At 40.5% G+C, this 13,282-nt stretch overlaps 1 protein-coding gene across 1 annotated transcript in view; it reads left to right on the top strand.

Annotated features, from left to right (window-relative positions):
- Window positions 1-294: 294 nt before the first annotated feature.
- Window positions 295-13,282, top strand: part of ctsc (cathepsin C) — a 35,758-nt gene continuing 22,770 nt past the window's right edge. The window contains exons 1-4 of the mRNA XM_041199555.1: window positions 295-566; window positions 2,058-2,203; window positions 4,439-4,596; window positions 10,138-10,293. Coding sequence (XP_041055489.1) covers window positions 404-566; window positions 2,058-2,203; window positions 4,439-4,596; window positions 10,138-10,293 — 623 coding nt within the window. The 5' untranslated portion in view covers window positions 295-403. The remainder of the gene's footprint in view (window positions 567-2,057; window positions 2,204-4,438; window positions 4,597-10,137; window positions 10,294-13,282) is intronic.

Raw genomic sequence — 13,282 nt, 5'->3', positions numbered from 1 at the left:
TCAAGCTGAAATGTTTCTTTTCAGATTCGTTTTTTTTTGGGTGTGTGGGGGGGGGGGGGGGGGGTAATCTTCTGTTCTTATTTTGAAATAGATTATAACGTGAGAATATTATCCAGCCACTTGTCCTTGTCGAGTTCCAGGAAGAAAACAGAGGAATAAAAACGTCCAGAAATGCCTGTGTATAGGACTTCCCCTCACAATCAGCAGCCATTCCCCTACCAAGGTGCAAAAGCAAGGAAATCACTGTGACCCAATTCCTCCCAACTCATGTGACCAAGCAGCTGACCTTTTTTTTTGGAGTGATCACATGACACATGGTTTCCGCTGCTCTTTACTGAGAGCTTCTTTTAGGGTAGTCCCTGTTTTTGACCCTGCTCTCTCTCTTTGATCCTCCACTCTAGCGATGGCCGGTTTTGTGTATGCTTTGTTCCTGTTCTGTGCACTCAGCCTGGGCATGGCTCTGGCCGATACTCCGGCGAACTGCACTTACCAGGACTTGAAGGGGACCTGGGTGTTCCAGGTTGGGATGGAAGGGCAGAACAGAAATGTTAACTGCACTAACATGGGTAAGTGAAGGAGCCATCTCTCTCTCTCTGTCCTTCCACTTTAACGGTCTAATGTTCTCATCTACCGAAGTTTTACTTTGAATGAAATAAAATAGATTTTATTAATAGGCAGTCAGGTCATCAGTTTTGCAGCAAAGTTTAAACTTTTTTTCTCAGCGATGACAAGTTACTAAACTTCAGGGAGTGTTTTTGTGGAACACGCCAAAATAAACTCTTGAACGTTTATAAGCTGCAGGTTCAAATATAGACATAGATTTCGCTTTGCTCTGCGGGCGGAAGGGCTGAAAACCTTTCTGTAAAGCGTTGGCAGAAAACGAAGACCTAAGAATACGAGGCAAAGTTTGCGAAACGTTGGCGATTTGCCAGCACATGCTTTGCGCTGCTTCCGAGGTCGAATTTCATTCCCCCAAAGGAAGTTAGGGCAGGCTAGAAACCGAAAATGAGGAACAGGCTAGGGTGGAAACAAGAATCAAAACGGGAAAAAGTGAATTCAGCTTCTAACAGCTTTCTGTCAGGAGACCCTGACTCAGCAATTCCGCAAAAGTGTTTTTTTTTAATTTTTGTTACCGCTTTGCAAAAGAATGAACTATTGGCTTTCAAGATACTGTTACGATTTATGTAGAGACTGATAACTTTTATAGCGATTTGAATTCCCAGTGACTAGGCTCAAAAGACTTGCAACAAATGTTATGTTTTAAGGCTTTTGCCACAACAAACACAACTAATACACTAAACTATAGAAATGAATTCCCTGCTTTAACTTTCTAACACAACTGAAAACACAGCCCTTGCTACATAATTGTAATCTTTACAGGAATCAGTCCAAGTTACTCCCAGCTTCTGACAAGCTTGCTTCTCGCCATTTCAGAGTTATAAGGTCTAGTGTCTGTGAATGGCGTTTCCCTCAGTCTTCTGGGAACCCCTTTACTAACTTCCAGTAGTGAGGTCCACACCAGCAATAACAACTCCCAGCAGTGCCAGGGTGAACCTTCCAGTGCCTTTAAATCTCTACTGGTTCTATATCTCTTTCACTTGAGAATGAGTTACCACTTGCATACTGCCTGGTGGCTAACGGAGAATAACCTTTTTGCCTTCTGTACGCAGCAGATGCTGTTCTGTTGTGGCTTGTGCTCCTATGCTCTTTGACCATGGTGTCTGAATCTGACTGCCTGAGAGTCTGTAAGGCTGCCCATAGTAAAGCCAGCTGCTCCTTCATGGTGTCCAGGTCTGAAAGCTGGCACTTTGGTTTCAATATTACTTGACTTGGGCCCCTGATCCCCATATCACAGGCCTATCATCATACAGAATTAGTAGGAGATCACCCCTCTCATTACTCTTTCTTCTACTGTGAATTAAAGAGACAGTTTAAAGCATAATGATCTTATAAAACCTTGCACTTGTAACAACATTTAATTTTTTTGCAAAAGTGACACTTTTAAACTGGTGTGTGTACATCTTTTAATTTGTGTAACCTATTATTTTTTCTGAAAGGCCCTCCTGTAAAAAGTGTGACTGTACATCTCCGTAAACTTGATGTTGCTGAAGATGATTTTGGGAATGTTGGTTTCTTCACTTTAATTTACAATCAAGGATTTGAAGTAGTCCTTGGTGATTACAAATGGTTTGCTTTTTTTAAGGTGAGTCTTGATTTTTATCTATAAATACAGCTAAATATTGGGTGTCAATATTCAGTGTTAGCCACCTTGCCTCTGTCAGCAGGCCATGGTTTCAAGACTTGAGTACATAATCTAGGCTGACACTTGAGGGAGGAAATGCTGCAGCATTTGAGATGCTGCCTTTTGGTTAAATTGTTAAACTGAGTCACCCTTGGGTGGGTGTAAAGAATCCCATAGCTGTATGTGGAGAATAGGGGTGTTCTCCTGTGGCTTTCAATCATCTGATTGGAGGCAGTACAGTGAAGATTCACTAGATAGGACAACACTCACATCCCAAGGACCAATGTTGAGAGACTGAGTTAAATTGGGTCCATATTCTCTGGAATTTAGAAGAATAAGAGGTGACTTTATTGAACCATTAAAGATTATGAAGGGACTTGACAAGGTAGATACTAAGACATTTTTCCCCTGGCTGGAGAATCTAAAACAAGGTGGCACAGTTTCAGGATAACAGGCTGATCATTTAGGACTGAGGTGAGGAGAAATTTCTTCACCCAGAGGGTTGCGAATCTTTGTAATTCTCTACCCCAGAGGGTTGTTGACACTCCAATTTATATTTAAGGCTGAGGTAGACTGATTTTTTGGGGTCTCAGTGGATCAAGGGATATGGAGAGTGGTTGGCGAAAGTAGAGGAGTTGAAGACAAAAATCAACCATGATCATATCAAATGGTGGAGTAGGCTTGCTGTGCTGAATGGTGTACTCCTCCTATTTCTTACATTCTTATATAGCTTGGGGTAATTTTCAGAGCACTTGGTGATGGTGGAGAGCCTCTCCAAGCTTTACTGTATTCTGGAAATTGTAGGTGCACTCCTATTACTTTTTTGATGTGCACTGTCAGCAATGGGGTTTCGTGTCCCAGTGCATACTTAGAAAATAGGCCCTTAAAAGATTGCTTGCATGAGTTGTGAAAGAACAAGTTTTCTTAGTCTCCTGGTCGACCTTATTTCCTAAATCACTGCTGCTAAAAATAGAGGGGAACTGGCCACTTGTCACTGCTTTGGTGCTGGCACATAATGGCTGGCAAGTTGACCTTCATTTAATGTTGGCTCGATTTTGTATGCATGGGTGAATTCTGAAACAGTAACAAAGGCAATTTGGGCTCCATAGCTATGATACCAGGCAATGCTGTAATTGTAAAGAGGATGAAGATGATGATGAAATTGTCCCACATTGAAGTTTTGGATCCTGTGAGGGTTGAAATCAACTTTGAGTAGTGTTGGTTGCTGTGTTCACAAACCAATGCCCAAATTCAAGATTATTTGTGGAGAGTGTATATTTATTGTGGTTCAGGTGTCAGCTCAGGTGCTGCCTAGGGCTATCTGTCTAGTGGAGTGTATAAGGCCCTTCACTGTCCACCAATGTATGAGAGTGAGGGGCAGCAAGAATGAAACACAAGGGCAAGAGCAGTGAATATCAGAGCTAGAGAGTGAAGATAAAATATGTGCAGTTAGTGTAGGTGTAAGTTGGTTTGAAGAACACCTGTTCAAGATGACAAAGTGCTGGCCCAGTGAAGAGTATTGGAGGGGAACAGAGCAGAAATGATAGCCACCAGAAGCAAGTAGACAGCAGGATGGGAATCTTTAAGAATGGTTGAACTGGCCTAGTATAGAATGAAATAAAATCTGAAGAACAGAAACTGAGCTTACATGAACAGGTAAAGTATTAGAATAAAGGAAGTCCTAGTCACCATAGAAATTGGTGAAAGTGGAGATTATGGTAAAGCTAAGAAGTTAATGAAGCAATAGAATTTGGCCCTGGAGAATATGAAATTCTGCCCAGGACTTGAAATGGCAGCAGAGTAGAGCTGAAACTCCCAACATTGCACTGAAATAAACTATAGAAGACCATGTTGGGGAAACTAGAAAAGGGTTAGAATAAACTTTGAGTGGCAGAACTGAGTTATGGCAGCTGAGGTGTACATTGTAGTTCATGCAGGACAGAAGTTATGAAGTCCTCTTAGAAAGAGCTAGGTGCTGTGTAGAGGAAATGGAAAGAAACTATTGGATATTGAATGAATGCCCTTTCACAACTCTGCCCCAGACCCGAGTAAAGTAAGATTCTTGGCTCTTTTAAATTTGTATACATTGTTAACTATTTTATAAAATACCACATTGTGAATATTGGCAACCCAATTGCATTGAATTATTGAAGTGCGAATGTGAATAACTCTTATTGTTTTGGCATGTGTTAACAGTACAAGAAAGAAGGTTTAAATGTAACCAGTTATTGTCATGAAACACTTCCCGGGTCAGTGCATGACACACTGGGTCAAAACTGGGCTTGCTTTGTTGGAAAGAAGAGCACTCAGAATGTTCGAACTGATATTTTTCATTCAGGTGAAGATTTGTCACAGTAAGTGTTGCATGGTTAACAAAATTATCTTCTTGAATGTGTACTCACTTGGAGTGTACCTCTTCTATTCACTTGTCCTGAAAATAGCGAATACAAATTTTTATCATTCTCTTCATTCTGCTGCCTATTTTGTGCAAACTGTGAGGTACTCTGTTGTGGCTCATTTAAGCACTTCAAAATATTTTTAAACCCCTTTTTTGATAAAACATTTCTGGCTCTAGGGAAGAATTCATCAGCCAAAGTTTCTTCAACAAAGATAGTAAGCAGTTATTTGGTGTCTTTCACCACACAAGGCATAAGGATGGTATAGGTTTCCCTACTCAATTTTCAGTTTTTGAAGTCATGCAACACTTGTTATAGAATAGTGGCCGAACACTGGAGTGAATGTTTTCATGATTGACAAAACTATACATTTTAATTTCGAAACATCATTACAGTCCCTGTAGAGACAGATAACTTTTTAAGAAATGAACTTCCGGTGAATAGCTGAAAGGATCATTTGACAAGATTTCAAGTTTTAAGTCTTCTACTGTAACACAAACTAAAAGCAACATTGACTAACCACTAAGATAAAAGCAAAATACTGCAGATGCTGGAAATCTAGAACAAACACAAAAATACCTGGAAAAACTCAGCAGGTCTGACAGCATCTGCGGAGAGGGACACAGTTGACGTTTCGAATCTGTATTACCCTTCAAAGGAAGAGAGTTCCAGAGCTTGGGGCCGAAGCAGCTGAAGGCATGGCCACCAATGATGCAGCGATTAAAATTAGCAATGCACAAGAGGCTAAGAATTAGTGAAGTACAGATATCTTTGAGGATTGTTGAGCTGAGGAGATTATAGTGATAGGGAGTGGCAAGGAGTGGAGAGATTTGAAAATGAGTATGAGAATTTTAAAATCAAAACGTTGCTTTACTGGGAGCCAAATTAGCAAGCACAGGGGCGATAGGGGAACAGGACTTGCTACAAGTTAAATCACTGGCAGCAGAGTTTTAAGTGACCTCAAGTGTATGGAGCATAGCATGCGGGAGGCCAACCAGACTGCATTGGAATAGACAAGTATAGAGGTAGTGACAAATCTAGAGGTAATGAAGGCACGCATGAGGATTGCAGCAGCAGGGTTGAGAAGGGTGAAATGAACAATGTTATGGAGGTGTAAATAGGCAATCTTGAGTATCATCTCTTGATCAAATATAGCATCAAGGTTGCAAACAGACTGGCTTAATCTCCGACTGTTGCCAGAGAGAGAGAGATGGAGTCAGTAGCTAGGGAACTTGCTTGGAGTGGAGACCAAAATCACTGGCTTCACTCCTGTCCAATATTTAATTGGAGAAAATTTCTGCTCATGCAGTACTGAGTGCCTTGTAAATAGTCTGATAATTTGGCAACAGTGGAGAAGTCAAGAGAGGTGACAGTGAGTAGAGCTGGGTGTTTGAGGATACATGTAAAAGCTAGCACTACACCTTTGGATGGTGTTGCTGAGAGGCAGCATGTTGATGAGAAATAGGAGGGGACCAAGGATAGATTCTTGAGGGACACCAGTGGTAATGTTTTGGAGCAGGAAGAGAAGCCATTGCAAGTCATACTCTGGCTACATAGTTAAGAACGGAACCAGATGAGAGTAGTCCCACCCAACTGGATGACAGTGGAGAGGTGTTAAAGGAGGATAGTGCGGTCAACTGTGTCAAAGGCTGCAGCTGGATAAAGTAGGACAAGGAGCGAAAGTTTGCTTTTGTCTACCTTTGTCACAGTCGCTTCGGGTGCCATTTGTGACCTAAGAGCTATTTTGGCTCTGTGGCATGGTAGAAACTGGATTGGAGGAATACAAACATGGAGTTGCCGGAAAGGCAGAAGCGGATTTGGAAGGTGACATTCAGGGCATGACAGGAGATGGGAGAGAAACTAAAGGAAGTTCAGTACTAGGGTTGGGGAAGCATTAAAGGAAGTTTGGCCAGGTGAGCTGGTGGAAGAGAGGGATGTGGCTGAGGAGATGGAAACAATCTGATTGGCTTTGGTGACAAAAGTCCATGAACTCCTCACATGTTGGAGGTGCGTGGAAGGGTCAGGGGAGAGGAGATTAAGTAGGCTGTTTGCAGCTGATAAAAGAAGCTGGGAGTTATATCTTGCATTCCAGGATTATCCTGGAATGGTGAGCAGTTTTAGTAGATGAGAGCCGGACCTGATAGTGTTTCAAGTGGATCAGCCAGATTTAGCAGTGGATGGCCACCATATCCTTTCAAGTCTGTATGCCATGGACTTAAGGGAGCAGTAATGAGAGTCATACCAGGGAACGGCTAAGGCGAGAGTAATGCTTTAATTGGGGGCTAGGATATCAAAAGTAGAGGCAAGGACATTGTTAAATAAATCGGTAACTGCAAAAATGTTTAATGAGAGGAATGTGGGCTAGATAGTTGGGCTATCGAAAATGCAGTTATAGGTGAATTAAGGGATGGTGCTTTTTTTCAAGGTTGGAATCTTGTATGTGACAGTAACCACTATTGTGTTATTCAATATTTTGTTTTGTGAAATGCTGAATTCGGTTCACTTAGATAAGTGAGCCAAATCTAATATTAGCCAGACAGCAAAATATTTGACATGTCCAAACACATTCAAGCAGCATTTAAAATGTTTTCTCCTGGATTTCATTTACAACTCATGTCTTTGTCAATAAAAAAGCAACTGAGGATAGAATTTGTAGTGGATTATCTGGCTGTGCAGTGATGACTTGCATTTAGTTAATGCTGCTGACATTTAAGAGTACCGTCGGGCACTTCAAAAGCTTGAGAAGCATTGAGCCAAAGAAGTAGGGATAGCCAAAAGTTTGTTTGATCGTTGTGTTTTGAGGAGGACCATAAGGAAGTGTGGAAGGCAGAAAGGGGGGGAGAAACATTTTCGAGAGTTAGACTTGACTGCAGGTGGGGAGGAAATGTAGGAATATCTGAAGTCAGAGAAATGGAAAATTTGGAGAGGATACTGGAAAGTCTACAGAGCTGAGGGTGTGGGACTAAAGATTCCAATGCCATGAAGAAAATTATAGATCAGAAAAATATCATCTGATCTCCCCCAGACACGTAATGTAACTCTTTCGAGTACAAACCCGTTTCCATCTGTTTCAGATGAAGTTACATTTTTTCATAGTTTGTCATTGTGAGATTTGAACTCTTGATACATTGTTTCATAGTTTGCCATTGTGAGATTTGAACTCTTGATACTCTTTTTGAGTAAACCTGTTTCCATCTGTTTCAGATGAAGTTACATTGTTTCATAGTTTGCCATTATGAGATTTGAACTCTTGATCTGGGGGTTACAAACCCAGTACCATAACCACTTGGCTATTTAGGCCATAATGTAGGTCAGCAAAGACTTGTTTTAATATAATTATACCGCTCACCTGTTGGCAGGGGGAGGGGAAGGGGAGAGGAATTGGTCCCCTTGTAGCCAAAAGGGTTCTTAGTTTTTTTTTGGAAAAAAAGTGAGTTATAGCCTAGGAGAAGAGGTAAATCAGCTGTAACAGTAAAGAAAGGTGAAGGAATTTTTGCAGATATTTAGATAGTATGACATGGTGAGTTCTTGTAAGCCTGAAATGGCCGGCTAATGCAGACTTTGATAATGAATAATTAAAACTGAGGACAGCAAGATTGCCATGACAAGGAGGCAAGTGAATTGTGGATCATTTCTTTAAATTAGTGATGTAGAGAAAGGACAGAGATAACAAAAGAACTCTGGTGAGGCGGTTTTCAGGGTAGCAATTCTGTAAAGTGATCTGTAAAGTTATCTAGTATAGTTTTGTAAGATAGTTAAGGAATGGACAAAGTAAGCTTGGAATATTTAAATAGTGAACACATAGCAAGGGGACATGCATTCAAACGAACAATATTATTTAGGATTGGTCAGGTTTTTTTTCTTTACATGAAAGAATTGATGTAATTGACTTCAGGAAGGATAGGGAAGGGAAATTATCCCTGTAATTCTTTAATTAGCAAGTAAATGGGCTAAATGGCTTTCCTTTTCTGTAACCAACAGAATCTCTTTTGGTAAATTATTACTAAAATAGCAATCTTGGCATACCTTTGGCATAAGAATTGCCATCCTGACTGTTAACCTGCTCTGAGCAGGTCAAAATATTCTTAAACTGAATCTCAGGTATTCATTTAACATTCTTCATCTTTGTAAAGTAAAATACATATGCATGATCCCCAGTGCAGTCACTTTTCTGTAGGGGTTTTGAGAAGGGAAAAAGTGAGCATGAAAAAGTCTAGATTTCATGCAGGAATTGTTCCCCTTTTTAAAACCTAATGGTAAGCTACACAGTAATAATCGATACTTGTAGGTGCTCATTTCATCTGATCAATAGTGGTAAATTGACTTGTAGTTGAAAACAAAGTTTTAAAATGTCATGTGTTAATGTTCAAATTTACAATGTGTTTCAATTAGTATTTCAAATTTGAGCTGCTTTTTGAGGAAATCAATCCTGAGTTTGGGAGACCAAGTGCAGAATGGGTGACAGCTTCACGAAACACCTTCTTGCTCTCATGCTCATGTTTCTGTCCTTAGCCTGCTACAATGTTCCAGTGTATCCCAAAGCAATCTGGAGGTACATCACCACCTCATCTTCTGATTAGGCACTTCACAGGCTCTGGATTCATCATTTGAGTTCAACAACTTTAGACCATAAACGCTCTCCTCCATTTTGGTTTTTTTTTTTTGCCCAACTGTCAGTCTTCATCTTGTTCCTCATGTTTTTTGCTTTCAGACAGTGCTAACCGTTTTTCTGCTACTAGCAACTACTCTGAACCAAAATTTTAGTCTTTATTACTATCATTACCACTCGCTTTATTTTGTGTTCCATGACTGTCATTTAATCTCTCCTGCCCTCTAACCTATCCCTGAACTTCCATTTTGGTCTACCTGCCCCTCCCCACTTTTTCTCAACAGCATTAAAGCCATCACATTTCTACCTCTCTCGAGTTCTGACGAAAAGTCATATTGAACTCAACGTTAACTCTTTCTCTCTCCAGAGATGCTGGCAGTCCTGTCGAGTTTTTCCAGCAGTTTGTTTTGATTTGAGTTTTCTATTAACTGAATAAAGCCCAAAGATGCAACAATGAATAGAATTTGGATGGTAGGAGAATTGAATGGGGAGGATTACTACATTGAGTAGAGGAGACCTACCCAATGCCCCCAAAAGGTTGGGTTGGATCTCTGCCTGAGTCTCATTATAGATACACAGAATCATTATATTACATTAAAGCCATTAATTGGGGAAGGGGACAGCAGTGGAGTGAGGTATATTGGGAGGAGTAATGGTGAGCTGCCTTTCAGAAATAAATGCAGTTGTCCATGTTTGTAAATGTTACTTTATTCAACATTTTCATCTGGTGTTGTTAGCTTGAATTGTTTTCTCTTTTTTTCCCTGGTGTAGAGAGAAGTTTTTGTACTGAAATGCTTGTTTAGATGCAATTTTGATGAAGATTGTGTTTGCGATATGGGAATTGCTTTAATGGCTTCTTCTGTTTCTTCCACTCCTCCCTAACCTATTAGCCTGTTGCAGAGACCCTATAAGCCTAACCTTGACTTTGTGAAAGCAATAAATACAGTACAGAAATCTTGGACAGCAAAGCTTTATAAAGAGCATGAAAAATTCACCATTCAAGACCTCTTCAGACAAGCCGGTGGTCATAACTCAAGGATCCCTAGGTAGGTTTTGTAATGCCGTAAAGCAATATTACTGTTTATCATAGAACACTAACCATTTCTCCAGAAGAGATATGAAAAAATCTGAAATTGGTGGATGTCTTAACTGCTTGTACAATTTAAGATTGTATAGTTTTTAAATGTATTGTTAATGCTCCCCGAACTGGGAACATTTTTGAAATTTATTTTAACATTCCAGTGGTCAGACATTTTTATGCTGCAAAAATGGGCTCAATATCCTTGAGGTATAGGAGCAGTTGTGAATAGTGGAACTGATACTCTTTGGCAATGAGATTACAAGGCTAATAGTGAAGCCAAATTGCAACTTCTTAATCTTTAATCACTTGCTGAATGGTGACAAAAGTTGTGATCTCCATTAATTCAAAATGATAATATAATTGTTAAATGTTTGTCAAGTCCAGAAGTTGTATTTAAGTGTTAAAGTCTGTACTTTTGTATTTTCCTTTTTCTAACAAAGCCCCATCAAGTTTATCCTGACTTTACTTTCACATACACATACATGGTGATATATGGGATCAGAAGAGATGCGGTAGCCCATATGGCTGCTCAGAAACAACTGCCTCTCAAGCGCCCACTCAATATCTACTCTCTCCGCCTTCTGCATGGTCCATTCTGTACATTTGCTGTTATCTGTACAGGATTTTTAAGACTATAAATTCTGCACCTATTTTAAGCTTGAGTCCAATGTCGCTTACTTCTAGAATTTGTGGCAGTCTCTTATGGAGTTAAATTTATCTGATCCCTTGAGCTTCTTTAATACCCCTGAGCTGTAATGGAAAGGTTGAAGATATCGGGATGCTAATTGAATATTTTCTGGCAGGCATCATTAGAGAATTCATGGATATCAGGATGTGGCTGCAGTTTGGAGAACAGGGAATGCAATGACAACCTTGAGCAAAAAGAACTAAATTTTATTAGCCATTTGAAGCACTGTTGAATGAGGTCTATCTGGGTCTGGTGTTTCACCTTTTTTCAACTTACCTAACCCATCTGTAACCACCATATTGAAATTTATATGTCCTATGTTGCTGTTTCTCCCCCTTTCACCTCCTCTCAGGAAAGTCATTTTCTGTTCCAATGTTGATGCCATGAACACAATGGGAGAATGCATTTACTGTATTTGCTATCCCTTGGTCACGGTGACATTTCACATTTTTGGGTGTTTTCAATGGTTCTACCATTTCCTTTTTCATCTGCTTGCTGTGAATACATTTATAGCATCTACCAGAATTTCCCTGCTGTCCTAACCTTTACTTTCCTCCTTTGCTCATCTGACTATTTTCTTGACCTCCTTTACCTTGTTTGCATATTTCTTGATAACTAGCCTTCTAGCTTGGGCACGTTGAAAATAAGAGTACACAGCAACAAAGATCTTTTCCCTAGTTATACTTCCTAAGTGGTTTGGATCTGTTCTGTATAGTACTATCTCACACTCTTTTTCCATGCTTTTCATAATATCCAATCTAAAATAACTTGTGATTATAAAACACTTTTACAGAAAAAGGAAGAGGAATGGACACCAAGCCAAGGTGATTTTTCTTAATGGTGGGGTTGGAGCAGAAAGATTATGGCCAAAAGTTTGGTCAGAGGTAGATATTTAAGTGGGCCTTTGCCTTAGAGAGGGGTGTTTCAGTGCAGGTGGCTTGGCTGACTGAAGGCTCATTGATCATCAATAGGGCAAAAATGGGAGGGAATGCATGGAGGCCAAAGTGAAGAAGAGGATTTTGGATGCGCTTGGGGTTGTATTATTGGAGAGTAGCAGTGAGAAAGAGCATGGCCATGAGTGGGACAAGCTGTGGAGTTGCAAGTGCAAAGATGTGAATTTAAAACTGAGTTTTTGGAGTTGGAGTCATGGAGTTGAATGATGGGTGAAACGGGACTTGGCTCGGTAGGGTACAGAAAGCAGAGCTTTGGATGAGCAGAAATTGAGGGTGGAGGAGGATGGGAGACCACTCGGATGAACATTGGAATAGTTGATTCAGGTGGCCATAAAATCAGTGACTAGGATATCGGACAGATGGAAGGAATATGTGATGTTATGAAGATGGAAGTAAACTGGTTTGTGATGAAAAAGACACTGTTGCACATGGGACTGAAAATTTGACAGAGCAGCCAAAGGTTTGCTGACTTCGGGCCGGAATTTCCTGTCCTGCAGTGGGCGGGACCGGAAAATGCTGGCCATGAGTTGGAAACGCAACTGTCTTGAATATGATGGCAAGGTTCTGAACAATATGGATTGATGAGACTAGCTGGGGCAGATGGAGTTCATGCCAAGGCTGCATACTTGGTGATTTTGTGCTAGAGATGATGGCTGTGGTCTTACGTCTAGCTAAAGGCCGATCCAAGACTGGATGTCTTGATGAGCAATCTTGCAGCACGGACAGCTGAAGAGTCAAAGTGGTGGAAAGGAAAGTTGACTGTCATCAATGTACATGTGGGAGCTGATACCATATGTGGATAATATCACAAGGATTAATTTCTGATGTAGTTTGACTAGGAAGAGAAGCCATTGTTAGAGATGTTATGACTATGATCAAATAAGTCAGAGGGGAACTAAGTGAGGGCAGACACACTGAGGTGGGCCGTAGAGGGCAGGTGTTGTACAATGCAGTGAATTGTGTCAAAGAATGCAAAAAAGTGAAGATGAGTAGTGCACCAAAAGCAATGAATCTAACCTGACCAATTGACCTCTATCTTATACTCTCAGTCATCAGCAAGGTGGAATGCATCGTTAACATAGCTATTAGGTGACAGGTTCACCAGCGCTCAGTTTGGGTTCTGCCAAAACAAACCTGCAGACTTCATCACATCCTTGGTTGTTTACAATGAGTTAAATTTCAAGAGATGAGATGAATGGCTGCCATTGACATCAAAGCAGCATTTGGCTGAGTGTGGCCTAGGATGCCACTCAGTTGTAAAAAAAACTGTTACAAAGTCACAAAACTGGATGGACCACCCAACATTGACCTAG

The sequence above is a fragment of the Carcharodon carcharias genome, chromosome 11, assembly GCF_017639515.1.
Source record: "Carcharodon carcharias isolate sCarCar2 chromosome 11, sCarCar2.pri, whole genome shotgun sequence".
NCBI classification, from domain to species: domain Eukaryota; kingdom Metazoa; phylum Chordata; class Chondrichthyes; order Lamniformes; family Lamnidae; genus Carcharodon; species Carcharodon carcharias.
Note: the sequence above shows the minus strand (reverse complement) of the source record. Positions and strands in the feature narration are given on the sequence as shown.